Source organism: Epinephelus fuscoguttatus, linkage group LG24 (genome assembly GCF_011397635.1).
Source record: "Epinephelus fuscoguttatus linkage group LG24, E.fuscoguttatus.final_Chr_v1".
NCBI lineage: Eukaryota > Metazoa > Chordata > Actinopteri > Perciformes > Serranidae > Epinephelus > Epinephelus fuscoguttatus.
The window spans coordinates 14,984,286-15,004,520 of record NC_064775.1 but is presented as its reverse complement, the minus strand read 5'-3'; the positions used below and the strand labels follow the sequence as shown (position 1 = coordinate 15,004,520).

Here is a 20,235-nt window from a genome sequence, read left to right as displayed (position 1 = left end):
TTCACTGTGAAAAATCACCAATAAAATCTTGTAAACCAAAATCTTCACAACTGGACATGTTACGGCAGAAATATAATCCAATATCAGGGAGAAATTAAGAACATTAGGAACCAAGATTACATGTTTCCCTGACGTTAGCATGTAGCTACATGTAGCGGTGTACTTACAGCTGGGGGAATGGAGTACAGCAGCACTCTCCACTGTGAAAAATCACCAATTAAAGCTTCTATATCCACAAACCGGACATGCTCCAGCGGGAATGTGATCTGAAATCAGGGAAAATTAACAGCATCTGCAAAAACTATTACATTTCCCTGGCATTCACATGTAGCAGTGTATGTGATTTAAACGCTCGCAATAGCATGCCTGGAGCAGATGACCAAAAAGAAATCTGTCATGATTTGACATCAGCTTGTAGCCAAATTTTCTAAAAAAAAAAAAAAAAAAAAACGTATTGAGAAAGCTCATTTACCTCATTCTTTGAAACTTTGGCCATGTTTAATATAAACATTCGATATTGTAACATTATATATATTTCACAGAAAATAAGGAAAAGCATAATAGGTCCACTTCAAGTTAACATGATTTTATTTTTTAGGAGAAAAAACAAATATATTATCACATCTTGTCATTGGCATGAAAACAGTAACTCATCCGCTTATAATTCGACCCAAATTTCATGTCCTTTTTTTAAAGTCCATTTGATCAACAGGGGATTTTATTCCCCAGGATCCTCTGCTTCTTGTGAGGCAGGTTTGGGCTTGGCCAGGTTGGCCCTGACTCGAGCCTGGTCCACAGCGTCCAACAGGTTTTTGGAATCCAGTGCCAGGGTGTGGGCGGCCGCCAGCATCTGCCGCTGACATTCCTCCTTCAGCGACGTTACGGAGTTCTGCTGGGCCAGTCGCATCTTGTTGATCAACTCCCCTAAATCCTTGTTTAGCAATTTCTTAGTGCCCTCGATCTGAGGCAGAGAGGAGCGAGGATCACATTAAGCAGTGTGGTTTAAGTTCAGTTTATCCAGGTTATTAAGAAATTCTTTTTGGTAAGTAACTTCAGCTGAGCAGGATACTGGATTTGAAAATTTCAGCATTTAACTTTGAACTAGCAGGTACCATATCCAATTAAGTAACCACAGTATATCTATTGACTGCATTTATGTCCACTGTCACAAATAAAGAAGACAGACAATAGCTCATGCAAAGAGAGAGAAGTGAGGCCTACCTCTGTTGTAATGGAGCTGTGCAGAGAGGGCAGGATCTCGTCAACACTTTGGATCAGGCTACGGAGAGTGATACCAACCGTCTGAGGGTGGATGAGACAACAGGAGAGAGTAGGGAGGATAGAGTGAAGGAGGGCAGGAGATGGAGAAGGAAGAGATTACCATTTCTCAGTTTACTGGGGTATTTGTTTAAGACCTACAGACATGTACAAAAATTTGACCTTTACACAAGACAAATAAAAATGTAATGATCAGGTTGCAATTACATTTAGTAAATAGATATAAACGCCCCAGAGCATAAGCTCTTTTCAGTTTTTTGGCCACTCCATGATTAGATGTTTAGGTACCAAACTTGGTACTTTTAAGGGCACCAACCAAATTACATCGGTACTACCAAGTACCAATTCACGTTAAATCTATCAGTGCCAAATTTCAGTATCAAAGAGCAGAGAAAGTAAGGAACTGAAAAGGGTATACTTGGGTACCACAACTGAATTCCAGGTACTGTAACTGGTACCACTATAAAAATGTATACATCTGAGAGACTCCCACCTTATACATATGAACAGACTCACCCTGATATCAACACAACTTTTAAACCTACCTTCAGCTCAGATTTTGCCAGAACATGATCATGGTATTGATGCAACTGTGGGCACATCATTCCCAGCACTCACATCATGTTCGTGTAGCTACTGGAAATGTTTTCTCTTATGTTCAAGCTCATTATTGAAGGTGCAAGAACAGAAGTCTCACCTACAATTAAATCGTACTGTGTGCAGAAAAAGCAGTCATGACCTGTTCAAAGTATTTCTTGTCTTACGACACAAAAGAACACAAAAGTGCAGAATGTCTTTAATAGTAAACAGATTTTTTTTTAAAAAAAGGAAAATATATATAAACTTTATTGCTTTGATACAATGTGGTAGTTTGATTTGTTCAGCTTCAAGGCGTGCTCATTACAAAGGGGACCTATTATGCTCACTTTTAGGTTTGTCTTTATATGCTTTAATGTCCAAAAAGCTCTTTTTTCCCCCATATTGTCTGTACTGGAACACCTGTATTCACCCCCTGTCTGAAACACTCCTTTTTAGGGCCTCCTCCTGACCAAGCCCAGTCTGCTCTGACTGGTCCACGTTTCTGGGTCTTCCATATCTCGGTGGCTCTGCACTGTCTTTGAAGCCGGAGAACGACTGTAATTGAGAATAGCGGCACTTTTCACTGTGAAAAATCACCAATAAAATCTTGTAAACCAAAATCTTCACAACTGGACATGTTACGGCAGAAATATAATCCAATATCAGGGAGAAATTAAGAACATTAGGAACCAAGATTACATGTTTCCCTGACGTTAGCATGTAGCTACATGTAGCGGTGTACTTACAGCTGGGGGAATGGAGTACAGCAGCACTCTCCAAAAATCACCAATTAAAGCTTCTATATCCACAAACCGGACATGCTCCAGCGGGAATGTGATCTGAAATCAGGGAAAATTAACAGCATCTGCAAAAACTATTACATTTCCCTGGCATTCACATGTAGCAGTGTATGTGATTTACACGCTCGCAATAGCATGCCTGGAGCAGATGACCAAAAAGAAATCTGTCACGATTTGACATCAGCTTGTAGCCAAATTTTCTAAAAAAAAAAAAAAAAAAAAAACGTATTGAGAAAGCTCATTTACCTCATTCTTTGAAACTTTGGCCATGTTTAATATAAACATTCGATATTGTAACATTATATATATTTCACAGAAAATAAGGAAAAGCATAATAGGTCCCCTTCAAGTTAACATGATTTTATTTTTTAGGAGAAAAAACAAATATATTATCACATCTTGTCATTGGCATGAAAACAGTAACTCATCCGCTTATAATTCGACCCAAATTTCATGTCCTTTTTTTAAAGTCCATTTGATCAACAGGGGATTTTATTCCCCAGGATCCTCTGCTTCTTGTGAGGCAGGTTTGGGCTTGGCCAGGTTGGCCCTGACTCGAGCCTGGTCCACAGCGTCCAACAGGTTTTTGGAATCCAGTGCCAGGGTGTGGGCGGCCGCCAGCATCTGCCGCTGACATTCCTCCTTCAGCGACGTTACGGAGTTCTGCTGGGCCAGTCGCATCTTGTTGATCAACTCCCCTAAATCCTTGTTTAGCAATTTCTTAGTGCCCTCGATCTGAGGCAGAGAGGAGCGAGGATCACATTAAGCAGTGTGGTTTAAGTTCAGTTTATCCAGGTTATTAAGAAATTCTTTTTGGTAAGTAACTTCAGCTGAGCAGGATACTGGATTTGAAAATTTTAGCATTTAACTTTGAACTAGCAGGTACCATATCCAATTAAGTAACCACAGTATATCTATTGACTGCATTTATGTCCACTGTCACAAATAAAGAAGACAGACAATAGCTCATGCAAAGAGAGAGAAGTGAGGCCTACCTCTGTTGTAATGGAGCTGTGCAGAGAGGGCAGGATCTCGTCAACACTTTGGATCAGGCTACGGAGAGTGATACCAACCGTCTGAGGGTGGATGAGACAACAGGAGAGAGTAGGGAGGATAGAGTGAAGGAGGGCAGGAGATGGAGAAGGAAGGGATTACCATTTCTCAGTTTACTGGGGTATTTGTTTAAGACCTACAGACATGTACAAAAATTTGACCTTTACACAAGACAAATAAAAATGTAATGATCAGGTTGCAATTACATTTAGTAAATAGATATAAACGCCCCAGAGCATGAGCTCTTTTCAGTTTTTTGGCCACTCCATGATTAGATGTTTAGGTACCAAACTTGATACTTTTAAGGGCACCAACCAAATTACATCAGTACTACCAAGTACCAATTCACATTAAATCTATCAGTGCCAAATTTCAGTATCAAAGAGCAGAGAAAGTAAGGAACTGAAAAGGGTATACTTGGGTACCACAACTGAATTCCAGGTACTGTAACTGGTGCCACTATGGGTTTAAATGTGAACAGTACCCAACCCTAGTCCGTGACCTTTTGTCTAGCACCAGAAACTTCCTCAAACAACCTACTTTGACAGCGTTGGGATACTCAGAGGCTGGCAGTGTGTTGACATCATTCTTCAGCCGGACCACCTGTTTCACCATCGCCATGACGCCAAGGTAAACCTGGTCACCTGATCGGTCCAGCTCAGCTGTGGGCCGAGGCTACAACACAAGACTTACTTTTTAATGACCAAATTTAACACACAGCTCAATTTCAGTACAAAAAAATGTGCAAACCAGTTGAACTTTTCTCGTCATTGTTGCAGCTTTAATGATTCTTTTCATAATGACATAACAAAACCAAAGAATATTTTACCTGTGTGATTGTGGGAGGCATTGGTGGCTTCTCTGGAGGACCTGACAGACAGAATTTTGTTGACTCACACATTTTCAGCACTTATGTTTGACATAGCAGAAGACTTTGAGTGTGAGTGTCAATATTCTATCCACAATATATGTTCTAAAAAATGTATTCTTTAATCTTAAATATCTTGTTCACAGTCTTTCTTTTTGTCTTTGAACGTACTGTTCATGCTGTAATTATTATTTTGGGACCATTTATGCTCCGTAATTCTGCTTGTAAAAGTCTGATATCAGATATCAAAGGGTCCTTTGCAGATAAAACATTGTGAGCGAGAAAGAAGAGAAAGAAAAGCTTGATTCACAAAGAGCTCAGCTGAAATGAGGTTTCTTAATCTGGACTCACCATTTTCTGGGCTTTTTTTGGGTGGCTGCAAGAGAAACAAGAAAAGAGAATGTGACTTTATCACTTTAATAAGTTTGAGTTTCAAACATCAGGTCACGTCAGAGCTGGTGGACCAAACTACATCTTTAACTCTTGTGTTTAACTTGTAGCAGTATAAGGTGTGTCTCTGCCCTCTAGTGGTCAAAAAGTGCTTAATGCAGCTTTAATATCCGTCTCAAATTAGCACAAGAGCAACATCACTGTACCTTGAGGTGTGTATCCACTCGCACACCCAGATCCTACAGAAAATACAGAAACAGAAGCAGATGTCAGTGAATGCAGCAAAGATCAATGGCTGTGATTGCGTAATGTAGATGAAGCGATCATTTCTCTTCTTCACGTGTCATGCGCTTGCCAAAGATCTTCCGCTTTCAAGACGCATCACTCCCGTCATTTCATCACACTGCCGAGGCCACAAACTACTCCCTGCGCATTCTTTGCTGAGCAGTGCAAGGGTAAGATATCTGTGTGTGTGTGTGTGTGTGTGTGTGTGTGTCTGTGTGTCTGTGTCTGTGTGATCCCTCACCAGTTGTCTCTCCTCTTGCTCCAGCCACTGTTTATCCATCAGCATCTCTCTTCTTTGTCTTTGTAAAGTGTCCTCCACTTGCTCTTTCTCTTTCTCCCACACTGGCCGGGTATCTCTGTTTTTTCCCTACACACACACACACACACACAGCCTTTAAATGTCAGTATTTTCACTTTGGTACAGTTGTGACGATATAACTTGGCAGTTCGTATGATCTATTTGGACTTCTTTGTCTTTGTGTGATTTCTGTAGCTTTTTTACTTGATTTGTGATCAATTATTTTACATATCAAAATAGACTTTTTTTTCTCTAGGGTATGAACTGAAAAAGTTTAGTCAGTTTATTTCCATGTTATTGCTTAATCATCCAGACTTTACACTGGCCTTATAAGTTGAGCTGCGGCTGGCTTTGCAGAACATGACTCAACAACAAACTTCCTTCCCTTTTTTTGATGTCATTTGGGAGGTTCAGACATTGTATGTATAATATGTTGACACAGAACCAATGCGTGCCAGACTTTCACTGCATAATTTTCAATACTACAGTGTGTTTCCTCTCTGTAATGGAAGAAGAAGTCCCAGCGGGGGCTGACACAGTTCAGTTAAACCTAAATTTGGTCAGATATGAAGCTCAGTGTGTGTCTTTGTAGCATATTAGCCTAAGTGTGTGTGTATGTGGACACCTGTATGTTTGTGATTCGAGGAAGGGTGTTGCCTTGTACTCTGGATGGCTATAAGAGAGAGAAAAAGAGGAATTTAAGTCATTTAATAGAGGGATATTGGGTGAAAAACACAGCCTGTACTGGTCGTATTGGAGTCTACAGCTCTTAGCTACTATTTTATCATTATATTATTAATCAGAGATCCACATTTACTGCCAAAAAAAGTGGTTTGGTTGTCTCTCGTATCCGCGTTAAAAAAATAACAGGCATTTTAAAATTGCAACATACCAAAACATAAAAATCATACATCAAATACGAGGGCTGAAGGAACTGCTTGCTAGCTAACTAGGCCATCAAACCTCTTGCGACCAGCAGTACTGCAGTACACTCGTGGCAGGTATCTAGACGTACCTTGGGTGGAGGCTCTGTGGTGAGGTTTGGGTTAAATGTCAATGCGGTGGAGCGCCGTCTGTCTTGCCTTGACCCCTGCTCCAACTCCATCCTGTGGATGTCACTATCAAACACACAAACAGACTTCAGTTAGTGTGTGTGCTGGTGTCCTCGTTTCAAATGTGTGAGCAAAAATAACATTTACAGTTAATGCAATTATATCTTGATTTCATACATGTTGTTAAAGGTAAACTTCTGTATTAACTGACATGATTTCTAACCAATAAAAACATATTTTTGGTAGGTTGTTAGCCCCTCATAACCATGTAAATGCTTAACCCCATTGTTTTTCTCTGATTGGAATGAATATATTCTTGCTGCGCATGTTTACCCCACGTGACAATAACGTTAGGTGATGCAATATGCTGCACACAACATGCTGCAACTGCATTTTCTGTGCACCTCCCTCTGCTGATTCTGACAAAGAGTAATTCATAAATGTAACAAAAAGATTTGAGCTTTGCTAGTGCTATGTTCTTATGTGAGAGCTATGATTAAAAAACTTACTACTAAATTGTATTAACAGGCAGAAACACTTTTTCTCCTTCCATACTATTATGTATTGTTAAATAAAATTCAAAAAATATAATATAATATATATATATATATATTTAAAAAAAATATTAAAAATAAAATATATTAAATGTAATACAGGACTTTCACTCATAACAGACTGCTGCTTTTACTTCTTTTAAAGATCTGAATACTTCTTCCACCACTATGTGTACCTGAGGGAGCAGACGAGCTGGCTGAAGGTGGGCCGGCCGTGCGGCTCGTAGGACCAGCAGCGGGTGAGCAAGGAGTAGACCGGGGGCGGGCATTGCTGCGGTTTAGGGAGTCGAACTCCAGACTCCAGCTGGTTGATCACCTGCCCGTTCTCCAGCCAGAAGAATGGCTGCTGGGCCATGGAGAAGATCTCCCATACACACACACCTGGGTGAACACACACACAACCAGCTAAAATAACAACTGTCACTTGACCCTGCCTGACTCAGTCTCAGTGAAAATCAGACATGTTTCACAAATTTAAAGCATGTATGACATCATGAATAGCTTTATATTGCACACACATTTCTTCCTCTGGTTGAGTATAAGTTGATATTTATGTTCAGATATGTGCATGCAGACGAGTGTGTTTCTCACCAAACATCCAGACATCGCTAGCTGTGGTGAAGCGTCTGAAGTTGATGGACTCTGGTGCCATCCATTTGATCGGTAATCGACTGACTGAGGCTGCACACAGAGGGGACATATGTGATAAGAAACACAGATACAGATTGGACATGTGTCTGTACTTTAAAGAGGCAAGAAGAGTAAGTGTAGTAAGTGTAAACACTGAAGTGCGTTTCTGCGACATTGTGCTTCTCTAAAATGTGGACCTCAGACTTCTGTGTGTAAGTGCATGTGTGTGTGTTAACCTTTGTAATACTCTTGTTCGTCAACATAGCGAGACAGACCAAAGTCACCAAGCTTGACGCATTCAGGAGAAGCCACCAAGATGTTTCTCACCGCTATATCTCTGCAGCACAAGAAGAGGAACAGAAACCAGACCAGACTATTATCTATCATGAAATACACAGGCATTAAAAATAGCAGAGTGTCTGTTTTTAGGTTTTCTCTGATGAGTCTATTACCTGTGCACCATATTGAGTCCCTCCAGGTAAGCCAAGGCTTTGCAGATTTGTAAACAATACAGGATTAAAGTTGCCGTGGTCAGGATGTACTTCTCCTCCAGGAGATAGCTCCCCAGCTGTCAGCGAAACAAACACACCCACTTCATACAATATAGTTTGTATTCATATGCGTCTCACCTTTTGGTGAAACCTGAACTCAGCAGATGAGCTGCAAGTTCAGCTTTACAGTTGTACAATTTCAACAATAATGTACAAATCAGCCATTCGCACACACGCAAACACACACCTCTCCATGCTCATAGAGCTCCATGACGATCCAGACAGGATCGACCTCAATGACTCCGATCAGTCGCACAATGTGGGGATGATCCAGATTTTTCATCAAGCCTGCAACAGACAGAGCAACTGGGATCAATAAAATATCTTACTATATCAATAAAAATGGTGTTTCAGAGGAAACGTGTTGGGGGCAGAGAGGGGAATGAAATGCAACAAAGGTCTTTGGCAAGAGAAACAACCATTACTGTAGATGGTATGTCTCTTATCCACGAGGACACCGGGCAGCCCAGCCGCCAGAAGAATGTTGGTATTGTACATTACTGCAAACCACGGATACATTACATTTGTACGTTTCTCACTCTGGCTTTGTCACATATTGACGTTTTTTTTCGTCTGTGTCTGACACTGCAACTAACTGCCCAAGCACTGGATTTTGACAACTTTGGAGCGAGTCGCTCTCAACATTTCCAGCCTGACTGTGTCATCAGTACCGGGTATTTTATGCCAAAACTGTGATGATTCTCTTTTAGTTTTGGTTTTTGGGTGGATTTTTGTGTACTCTCCCTTCCCCCTTGCCTTGCTGTTTCTGTTCCTGCCAGGCTTGTGTGTGGCAGGGGCGTGGCTGGCTCTTTCCACTGCAGCTGACGAGGCACACCTGTTTCTACTCAGCTCATCAACCTGCCTACATATACCTGGTCTTCACTCCACTGCTCTGCCAGATAAGTCCCTCTGTGTTTGGTAATGCCAAGTATACTCTTATCCAGTGTTGCTTCTTTGTGGGTTTTGGTTTTTCTAGCTGGCCAGCACCCTGCCTCCAAAGTTTCAACATATCTGGTACATAATAGTGTACAAATGTTACGTGTTCATGATTTGCAGAAATGTACAATGCCAACATTTATCCCGGGCCAAGATCAGCTGATCCATCTTACTTTTGTGCTGGTTTTTCAAAGCAACATTGGACTGAATCACCCTGATCCAGATACAGACCTTTCAGGGTTACCAAATCTGGATAGCCAGGACCCTAAATGGGACTACACATCAAAATGAAGGCAGCCTGCCAACGAACACACTGCAATTAGCACTTGCTGCCATAGGTGCTGCCATAGAAAATGAAACCTGATCTTTGAGATCATACCTTTTCAATACTTTTTGTTTGATTTTGACAGCTATTTGGGGGATTCTTTTATGGGGACCATATCCTTTTTTTGACTTTACTGTATAGAAATGCTCAATAGTTAGCTCAATGTCTACTTTATTCACGTAATCACAGTAACTGTTAATAAATCAAGTGCAAAATATCATTAGATGTATATATTAGACCAATTTGAAGGTTTCTTATTATATTTTGTTCCTGGAATCCACCTTGAATCTACCCTTCTGCTGGGATCAGGATAATCCTGATTTTTTGGATCAAAGGTAACCCAACACTACTAAAGTTTTGATCGACACATACTGAAGGTTTGATCCTGAGCAAAGCCAAGACTAGGTTCCATGATCTAATCCAATTTCAGACCCCTTTTCTTTTCTTTTGAACAACCCATTTTCAGGATTTGATCCTGTCTGATAGCTGGAATACAATCAGATTGCCTCTGACCAGCTGGGTCCTGATGACGTAGGTACAGCGGGACACCACAAGCTTTCAGTTTTAGTTGACAGGAAAACCTTTATCACAGCTTTTACCACTGTGTTTGTGTGGTAGAGCTTGGGGGAGGGATAACTTATCTTCCTCTTGACAAGAAATATTTCACACCTTCTCATTTGTACTTTTATTAACCAAAAGCAATGGCATCTGGTTTCAGTTAAAATGCCTGCTGAATGCTATCTGTTCAGAACCAAACAGCAGAAAACTAGCTGTGGAGCATTTACAGTAGGAGCTAAAAGGACCAGACATTTCCCGTAAGGAGTTGGTGGAGACCAAAACAAAGCTAAAAGGAGACTGACTACTGATTCACAGTCATCAGGTGGTCATGAACAGGATTCTGAATGAATACTGGTGTTGTTCTGTGACCGCTTTATATGGAAATTGGTATTTGTTTACCGGCAAATTCAACATAACAACTTCACAAGATGATAGTCTGTCAAAGTTGGGGTTAAAACTTGTTTCAGTAAAAGGCAAGACTATGTAACAACACATCCTGTGCCTTAATCATGTAACAATATCTTATAATTGTCATTTCAGGCTAGAGTTTCCGCTGCTCAGCAAAAGATACACATCTTACTTTAAAGCAGATTTTTTGGGATTCGTGAAAATGTTTTTGTGGCACCATCAGATCAGAGTTTCCAATTTGTGCTCAAGAAATTTCAAAACATTTGTGAGTACAACTTCCCAATAAATCCTATGACCTTTCTTACAGCAACCACAAGAAAGTTTCATTTTGTGTTGATTTTGACGTCATACTGTGGACAAAAGCAGTAGTGTTTTCATGAGCAACTGCATCATGTTGCAAAGATTTTGATCTGGCAAAAGCATGCATTTGTTTTAGGAGCGAGTGAAAGAAAGACACATATTATTGTGAGCAACCTATGGAGTACTATTTATGTCCACAACATTGTCAGCAAATGTAGATTGTTATTTTTTCTAAACCTGCACTTTGTCTGGAAAAAAAAAAAATCAGATAAGGTCTCTTGTCTCAGCTGGAGGATACCACAGCCCCCAGTCTGAGTGTTTCACAAAACCACGACCAGGCAACAGGAAGTCGACTACAGCAATATTCTGACTGATGAAACACGTAAAACCCTCAAATGTTCCAAGCTCATGTACGTCTACTCCTGTCATCACATTATACCTTTAAATTGCTCACCGCTGCCATGTGTTCACTGTGATTAAAACCAAAATCAGTCATATTTTTATGTAAGAAAAAAGTAACAACCAAAAGTGATTTTTATTTTTATGTAGTTAAGGAAGAGTTTTACACTTCCTGTTATTTACATCTGCCAGATTTTCCAGTTGCATCACAAATCTCCACACAAACCCTGGGGGCTGACATACAACATACTGTACTCACCAGCCTCACTGAGAAACTTTTCCTTCACCTCAGCCGAACAGTCCTTACAGGTTTTGATGGCCACATTGATCCTCTCTCCAGTCTACAAACACACACATTAGTGCCATGCTTTCATCACATGATTCAAATATTTTATCTGATCCTTTAGAGTAATGTTTGGACCATAGATGAACTCACGGGGCTTTTATAAACTCCATCGTGAACCTCTCCGAAGAATCCCTCACCCAGGATTCGACCCACGACAACGTCATCTCTGGAGATCCTGTACTTCTCTAAACACGCAAACATTAAAGGGACAGTTCACCCCCAAATCAAAAGTATATATTTTTCCTCTTACCTGTAGTGCTATTTATCAATCTAGATTGTTTTGGTGTGAGTTGCAGAGTGTTGGAGATATCGGCCATAGAGATGTCTGCCTCCTCTTAAATAAAATGTAGCTAGATGGCACTCAGCTTGTGGTGCTTAAAGTGCCAATAAAATACATTTGAAAAACTCAACAGCAATGTCTCTTTCCTGAAATCATGACCCGGTTACTCAAGATAATCCACAGACCTTGTTGTGAGCAGTTTCATGTAGGAACTATTTTCTTTCTACTGAAGTACATTCAACTAGAACACCACGCAGAAAGAAGGGTGCATCTACTGCTAGCTTGCCAAGCACCACTGAGCTAGCTAAAGTTCCAGCTCAGCCAAGGAGGACTCCAATAATGCTCATATCTCAGACTGTCACGAATGCGAGTGTTCGTCCGTGAGTAGATGCACGCTTCCCTCTGCCCGGTGACATGATTGGTAGGTGGAGTTCAGTTCAGAGAAAAAAGGTCCGACATGAAACGTGCTTTAAACACCACAAGCCGAATGCCATTTAGTTCCATTATATTGGAGAGAAGGCAGACATCTCTGTGGCTGACATCTTCAAGACTCGGCAACTCACACCAAAACAATCTACACTGTTAACTCGCACTTAAGGTAAGTAAATGACATAGACACTGACATTTCTTCACTGATTGCCTTGTTTAAGGGCTTCATAGCAACATCTTGCTAGTTGATGTGAAGGTTAATTGTGAGTGTAACATGACTCACCACCAGTGTCTGCTGTGCCCTCTGGAATCTCAGCATAAATGTCCGAACCTTCAGAGTGAAACACGTTGAAATTAAAGCTGTTTACTTTGCATTTGTAATTCAGTATACAGTCACAGGAGATCAGAAGAAACCTCAGAAAAAAAATAGAAATGATTGTTGCATGATGTAAATTACAGAAGTCCAAATCAGTCATTAGATTCGCTCAAACCTTTGCTTGGACCACTGGAAACAATGCTGAAAGAGAAAGGGAGACATTTTGTTTTAAGTGTCTTCTTTGAAGCAAGCAGTCAGTATCAACTACAAATCAGCCTGTGCTTAAATATCTGTGACATTTCTGTCCAGCACACAGACAAGAAAATGAAAATTTGACTGCAAAGGAGGAGGAAGGTGAGAAAATGAAACCCCACACAGTGTATGCCTCCGCCACATGACTTTCCAATATGATTCATTACACACTCACGGTTTTGGGATGTCAGGTAGTTTCTGTCTTGCGTCTCTACCTGAAAGAATCAGATCATTGGTTTAGGGGTTTGTCCAACATGATTTATCTCTGAGGTTTAGAAAATTAAAGGAACATTTAAGGGTTTTTATAACTGGTCGTACTTCGGTACCTTTGGACATTGGACATTAGCTTAATCGTTATATGGAAACCCTTTATTTTAACTGAGAAAAAAAGCAAATGCACCTGAAATTATGTGAATTTAGTGAGTAATGTCATCATGATTCATAGACACTTAAAGCCAAAAGTACAAAAGTATCCCAGGTTGTGCAATAATAGAAATGGTGCAGGTTGGTGTGTCACAACATTTTCGCTCAAGTGTACCTTTGCTGGGCCGGGTAATGAGCGACCTCTCAGAGCTGCCTTCCAGCCGACAGTAGCCGTCGATCAGGTCGGCCATGTTTTCCGCCATAGCCAGAGAGGAGGTGTTCACTGACAGCGGCTGGAGGGTTGAAGATACAAGATAGTCAGTCTGTCTCCAACTTGCTTTGCATTTAAACCACAACTGACTCTTATAGAGCTGCTGTTCAGAGGCCAGGCCACATTTAGCATGTGTGAAAAAGGTTGGAAACAACTTGTCTGACCGGTCAAAATATCTCCTGCAAGTCTCCAGGAAGTCACAGCACTTACAAGAAACAGTTCCAGCATTTATCTCCTCTTAAAACCAAAACTTGTCACTTTAGTTTTTGTACGGATTAAACAAATGGATTCCTAAAAAAACTATTCCTTTATCAAGATTACCTGTTTGGCTCCCTCTATGTTTACAGTGAGCAGAGCCCGACCGTCACTCTCAGCAGAGCAGGAGATACTGCGCACCTGAGAGAATGTGGCCAAACAGACAGGCTGCAAAAGAGACAAATACGTTTATTCCAATATATATAGATACACACTGTGATAGATCTGCCTCTGCAAATAAGGCTCATTGTTATATTCTTGTTTTCCTATGTTGCAAGTGCTGTAATCAGCATGCTAAAATCTGTAGTGTCTTGTAACTGTATGCATCCTCTTATCATTTAGCACATCCTTCATCCAGACAAAGAGAGTGTGAGCTCACCGTGGAGTTTTCTATTTGCTGACTGATGCCGTCAGGGCCAATGACCAGGTCTATTGTTAGACTCCAACCGTGCTGTTAAACAGGACATACACGCACAAACACTTAAAGAAAACACAACATTCAGCTTGAAGTATGACAGAAAATAACCTGTAAACTGTCTCACCACTAGCTGGCAGGCGAAGCTCTCCTGTGTGTAGCTGTGGCATTGAGCCAGAGTGGTGAAGAACCGGGCCATGCACTGGTCCTGCTTCAGAGTGGAGTAGCCCTGGAACGTCTGCTGGATGAGTCGACGTAACTGTTTGGGCTGACAAACACAGACACACAGCATTTATCAAATTAAAATGTTTGGTTTTACTGTATTTTGTAACTTGAACATAATACCAGCAGGTTTAAGCAGATAAAAGTGACACTAAAACAAGACTAATGACTGTATAGGAGTTGTTTCAGCGCTCTACCTTCATGCTGTCAATCAGCTCTCTGGGAAAGAACAGGTCCAGCCCTACGTCCTTCCTAAAGGAGGAAAGGCAGACCACCATCAAAAAACAAATGCACCTCTTTAATAGCACACATATGGAAGCTGAGAATGGCTGTGCTTGCAATATTTCAAGAAATCGTACTTGTGTTTTCTAGAGAATCTACATAAAGAAAGCCGTTATCATGAGAAAACAAGCTCTGTTATCTCGAAACGAACAGAATCGAAACTACTACTCAAAGACACACAAACCAGGAGCCTTCCTGCTGCCAGGAAATGTAACCACACCTCAAATATATCTGCCACCAAGGCGCAAAAGTCCTGATTTAAAAGACAAATTGCTCATACACAACAGTCACACATGACTTACTCTAATAGCTCAAAGTTGGACTTTTTCTCCAGTCCATTTGGATTCATGTCTTTGTAGAATCTCCTGCAAACATGATACATGAATACAGTGACACAATCAGCGTTTGATTTTTCATTAAGGATATTAAACTATCTCTAATCTTCTCTCTTAGATCTGGAACACACGCACCTAATTTCCAGACAACCAAGCTGTAGAGCCATCCCATCGCTGACTTTTGAGGCATACTGCTGCATGTAGTCACTTCGTACCTGGGGATAAGCACACACACACCTCCATGGACAACAGCCATGTAAAAAATTGAACCTAATCTAGAAATAAAGAGTTAAATGACCTCACTACTATAATCTCAAAATGAGTTGCAGTGGTATTACTGACCTGCTGGTAAAAGTACAGCATTGTGGTTCTGTCATCTTTAAATTTCTCCAAGAAGTCTGATGGGATGTATCTGATCCTCAGGTCGTATCTGGACAAATAAACATCACAGTAAGCTTTGCCAAGTCATTTCTCTACACACATGTAGATTTTTACCTCACTTTCTTGAAGTAAGACAATGCATGCAACGAAGACTGAAGTACTGACCTCCACTCAGCTTCTAGGTGCTGCTGCTCGTAGCGCTGGGTGAGTTCAGACACAGTCAGGTCTGGGTGCAGCCAGTGTATCACCGAGGACTTGAGGTGTTTGAGTAGAAGGCCGTAGCATAAGGTGTATTTTATGTCTGGACCCACACAGCCACTGGACAACACCACTTTAACAACATCCTGGGATAGAAGTCATTACAGTAATGTCTCTGAGATGTTTCAGAATGTGAATGTGAGCAAACATTTTATTTATAGTTAACACGAAAGAACTCACAGTTAGCCTTGTCTACAAATCATTTTCTTAACAATGACTGTGCTAGTCTTATCTTCTTTAACCTGCAGATTTCACTTCCTTGTTTTCTTGTCTTGGAGTTTGGTGCAAGCAAGTCAGCAGAATACTGCTTCGTAATGTAAAGATAAACAAAAGTGTGTTAAAGAGTACAGCTAGATACAGACAAGTACAAGGAAATACAGAAAATGCAGTTGAAGAAAGACAAGTAGAGCACAGACAGATTATAGAGTACAGTATAGAAGAGCGCAGTAAAGTACATTACAACACATTAGAGTACAACAAAGAGCAGCTGAGTAAGTGTGTTCCCTCTTGGCCATCTTATATGCAGACATATAAGTTTCCATTTCTACGCAGATGATACTCATGTCTATTTAAGCTGTGATCCAACAAATAACTATCTGATAAATTGCCTTTGTGACATTCACAAGTGGATAACTCAAACCTTCAGTTTAAACAAACATGTAAATTCAGTAGTTCAATCCAGCTTCCACCATCTCAGAAATATCTCTGGGATCAGATCACTCCTTTCCAACAAACATCTGGAATTCATGCATTCATAACCAGTCAGCTCACCCAAAACTGTACTCAAAAAACATGACCACATCACACCAATCCTGGCTTCCCTACACTGGTTACCTGTTGGTTTTAGAATTGATTTTAAGATTTTACTGATTACTTAAAAAGCCCTTAGAGGCCTTGCTCAAACTTACATAACAAATCTTTTATTGCCCTATTCTCCTTCTCGCACCCTGAGATGCTCAGATGCATCTTTTCTTGTTGTTCTGAGGTCTAGATTAATTCACAAAGGTGACAGAGCCTTTGCAGTCAGAGCTCCATATCATTATCATTAGAGTATGGTATAATGGATTCAAGCAAAGTAAAGACATCAAAGTGCAGTAAAGTAGCCTACAACAGCCTGTAGCATAGTGCAGTTAAGGAGAGGATATGTTATCGTACAGTAGGGTACAGTGGTCCACAAGGAGAGGAAGAAGACTGCATGCGGAAATTCTATTTTTTTTACTCTGATGTTGTGTACACACAGGCCCGAAATACACACACATGTACAAACAGGACAAACAGGAAAGTAAAAAGTACAGCCAAGTAACAACAGAATAGCACGTGAAGTACAGCAGAGTACAGTGTAATATACCTTGACAGTCCATCCCTCCTCGCAACGGACCAGTTTGAAGTTCTTGCCCAGGTTGGAGCTGTTGCTAAGGAAACACACTTTGATGATCTTCACCGGGAAGATGCCGTCCCTGGTGACAGTTGCCGAGGGAGACAGATCCGAGGAATCTGACTGGCTGGTGGGAGACACGCTCCTCCAGGACAGGGTGCTGGTGTCACCCGACATCACACACACACACTCAACACATACACACCCAGACACACACAGCGTGTATGCTACTGCTTATAGACATACATTGCTGGCTCACCAATATGTCACTCTCTTCCGTCACTCTCATACGGTCTCATTAAACACACACGAGGAGATGCATTGAAGCTGGAGACAGACAGGAGATGGATACAACAATTATTATATGATCATGCAGTTGGATTTGAAGAACATTCATGCCTCAGTAAATGGTTCAGCTTCTGCTGTGATCTCTCTGTACTCACCAGTCTTGCACAAGCTCCACGGCTCACCACCAGAAATTTATATTATCAGTCCCAAGAAGTGAATACAAGCCAGTGCCAGCAACTAACTGTATTCATGTTACTTTTTAAAGTGTAGATTTGGTCTTTTTTGTCAGATTAGCAAAGCAGACTTCTCCGAAGCTGTGCCTGGTGAAGAATCGCGGTAAGCGAAAGAGGAAACGGTGCTCACGGGCAAATAAGGAAGTTGAAGAGCAGCAAACAGAAAAACTGACAGGACTGATGAAACCGCCATGTCACCCCATGTCTCACATGCAATGGCACAGTCCAGCACCAAACCACAACCCACCCCTAACTGAGCAAAAGAGGCACAGCCTACAGTGCACTCACTTACTGAGCTAAAAGTTTTGATGAGCTAAAGCACAGTACAGGTAAATACTGGGGATCTGGGCCTGAAGGGACATATTTTGTACAATATCCTTATCAACTATTTCAAGTAAAACAAGCACAATGTGTTGATCATTTAGAAGTTTGTAACCACACTATGCCATGTACATGTGGTTCAGACATTCATGGTCCTCAGAGGGTGACTCCAACTCATTTTGCCAATCCTCTTACTTTTTCTCTAGTGCCACCCTGAGGCTGACATTTTGGGTTTTGAGTAAAAAGTTTCCACGACTATTGGATTGATTTTTTTGAAGTAGGGTTTTATGAGGTAGATGATGGTCAATGCACCCTGGATTTGGAGAGGCAGACAAGAATACCACCACTGAAGCTAAGCAATGTACAGCTGTGGATGGGGGCAGAAGCAAAACATATTTTTTGCCACCTAAAAATATCAGTATCAGTTTAAGAGTGCGCTATATTTAGAATATTTCCACTGCTTTACCTCACCCCTTTTTGACAGGGAACTAAACTGAAAGTGAAACTTACCTATGCTCTCTTCAAAGCCACCAGACTCCACTGACAAAAACGGTAATTTAACCTCGCTGAACACAGGAGCTGCTGGTCCACTGCTGCCTCCTTTTTGGTGTTACTGTGTGATTTTGACACCAAAGTCACCCAATAACACAAACAAACTACCAATCCAGGCAGTGGTAGACCAGCAGCTCCTGTGTTCAGTGAGGCAAAATTACTCATTTTTGTCAATGGAGTCTGGTGGCTTTGAAGAGAGCAATATAACAACTTTGTCAGTGGGCCGTCTGATGGCTAAGTAAAGTGGTGAAAATATTCTAAATATAGCATACACTTGAACTGATACTGATTATTCCAGGTGGGACTTTTTTAAGTGGCTAAAATGGGTTTTGCTACTGCCCCCATACATTGCTGAGCTTCTATGGCAGTACTCCTGTCTGCTTCTCCAAAGTTGGGGCAAGCTGCTGATGATACTGTAGGTACCTCATACAACCCCACTTCAAAAATAAAAATAAAAAACATTTAACTACTGTTACTGGGGGGTGGGTTTAACCTAAACAGCCATGGTAAATATTATTTTAGAGTCATTTGGGGGTCTAATCAAATGCTTGTTATTTTGAACATTATTCTATTATTAGATAAAAGATGAAAAGCATCTATGCAAAGCTGCAGCCTGACTGAAGCTGTTCACATGCAGTGAGGCATACAGTGTGGTGACCATGAGGCTGTTGGTGGAAAATTCTTTCTGTTCTTTCAGATTCAGCCTCAGTGGTTTTTTTCTGCCTTGGCTGACTCTGAGGCAGAGACAGGCGCCTCTCTTTAAGCGTGTGAGTGAGATTTGGGTCACAGATGCAGAAAGAATATGACCGTGTGTCACAACAGAAACAAATGTCAGGAAAAGTGCAGCCTTTGTTATTTTCAGAAAGCAGTTTGTTTCTTCTTTTGAATCAGTTTGATACTACTTACTGTCTTACTTTCATGGTGATAGTATTTGTAGGATAATGCAGACACATAGATGGGAACTCACCTGTCTGAATGTTTAATCAGTGCAAATGTATTCTTGTATCAGACAGTTATAGAGAGGAGAGACAGATATCATGAAGTACGTCTTCATTCCTGTTACTGACAGTCTTTACACTTTCAAGTGACACTGTTCCACGTATCAGTACTTAGTGTGACATCCTGTTATGCGAAGTGCATTATATTTTTCACACTCAAGACCCAACCTATTTTGCCATGAACCCAGCCCGAGCTGAAACTGTACTTATAAAGCATTAATTTGACAGGGTGAAGACAAAGGGGGTGCAGAAAGCCCAAAGAGCATGGTGCATGATGAGAATTACTAACAAAATTTTTGCATTAGAACTATTAAATTAGTTGCTGTGTTAGTTACAGTTCCTGAACTCAATTAAAAGCAGTGTTCTGCTACTTTATAATCTTGTTTTGGGGTTACATTTGCCTAATTTCAAGGGCAAATTTTCTTCTCTTTATCTTTGTTTCTTGTCAGAGAAAATAAAGTAAAATAAAAAATAAAGTTTTGCATGGAGCTGATAGACCTCTCTTAAATATCACTACATAATTTCAATAATCCATGGTTTATAGGGAGTTTGTGTCCAAAAGTAATGCATTTTCATACATCATTGCACTTTTTATTCACTATATTTTCTTATGACGACATGTTTTCTGGCAGGGAGTAATCCTTTAAGAGTGTCCAGTGTCTTTGCTTGAGTAAAATGTTGCAGGATATGTCACTGACATAAGGTTATTAATTCATTGACAACCTAATGTGAAGTGAAACCTAAACTGTCCGACAGAGGGCGCCACAGTCCATTTTGACACGCTTGATAAAAGGCTTTG

General features: G+C 40.8%; 1 protein-coding gene across 3 annotated transcripts; it reads right to left on the bottom strand.

Annotated features, from left to right (window-relative positions):
* Window positions 1–570: 570 nt before the first annotated feature.
* LOC125884879 (protein-tyrosine kinase 2-beta-like) lies at window positions 571–17,703 on the bottom strand. 3 transcript variants are annotated; one of them, XM_049570140.1, is made up of 30 exons: window positions 17,488–17,703; window positions 17,018–17,371; window positions 15,577–15,755; window positions 15,373–15,460; window positions 15,166–15,245; window positions 14,998–15,060; window positions 14,611–14,665; window positions 14,319–14,459; window positions 14,156–14,227; window positions 13,843–13,944; window positions 13,426–13,543; window positions 13,063–13,102; window positions 12,811–12,836; window positions 12,603–12,650; window positions 11,701–11,795; window positions 11,524–11,605; window positions 8,526–8,626; window positions 8,240–8,355; window positions 8,024–8,124; window positions 7,749–7,838; window positions 7,334–7,538; window positions 6,567–6,669; window positions 6,177–6,224; window positions 5,495–5,620; window positions 5,175–5,207; window positions 4,930–4,954; window positions 4,540–4,580; window positions 4,251–4,385; window positions 3,653–3,733; window positions 571–961 (listed from the first exon to the last, which is right to left on the bottom strand). In XM_049570140.1, the coding sequence occupies exons 2-30, from the start codon at window positions 17,219–17,221 to the stop codon at window positions 719–721; spliced, it is 2,841 nt and encodes a 946-aa protein (XP_049426097.1). In that variant the 5' UTR covers window positions 17,222–17,371; window positions 17,488–17,703; the 3' UTR covers window positions 571–718. The 3 variants fall into 3 exon arrangements, with proteins under 3 accessions (XP_049426097.1, XP_049426096.1, XP_049426095.1); XM_049570139.1 differs by lacking the exon at window positions 3,653–3,733 and adding an exon at window positions 1,222–1,302; XM_049570138.1 differs by lacking the exon at window positions 571–961 and adding an exon at window positions 3,002–3,392.
* Window positions 17,704–20,235: the final 2,532 nt, after the last annotated feature.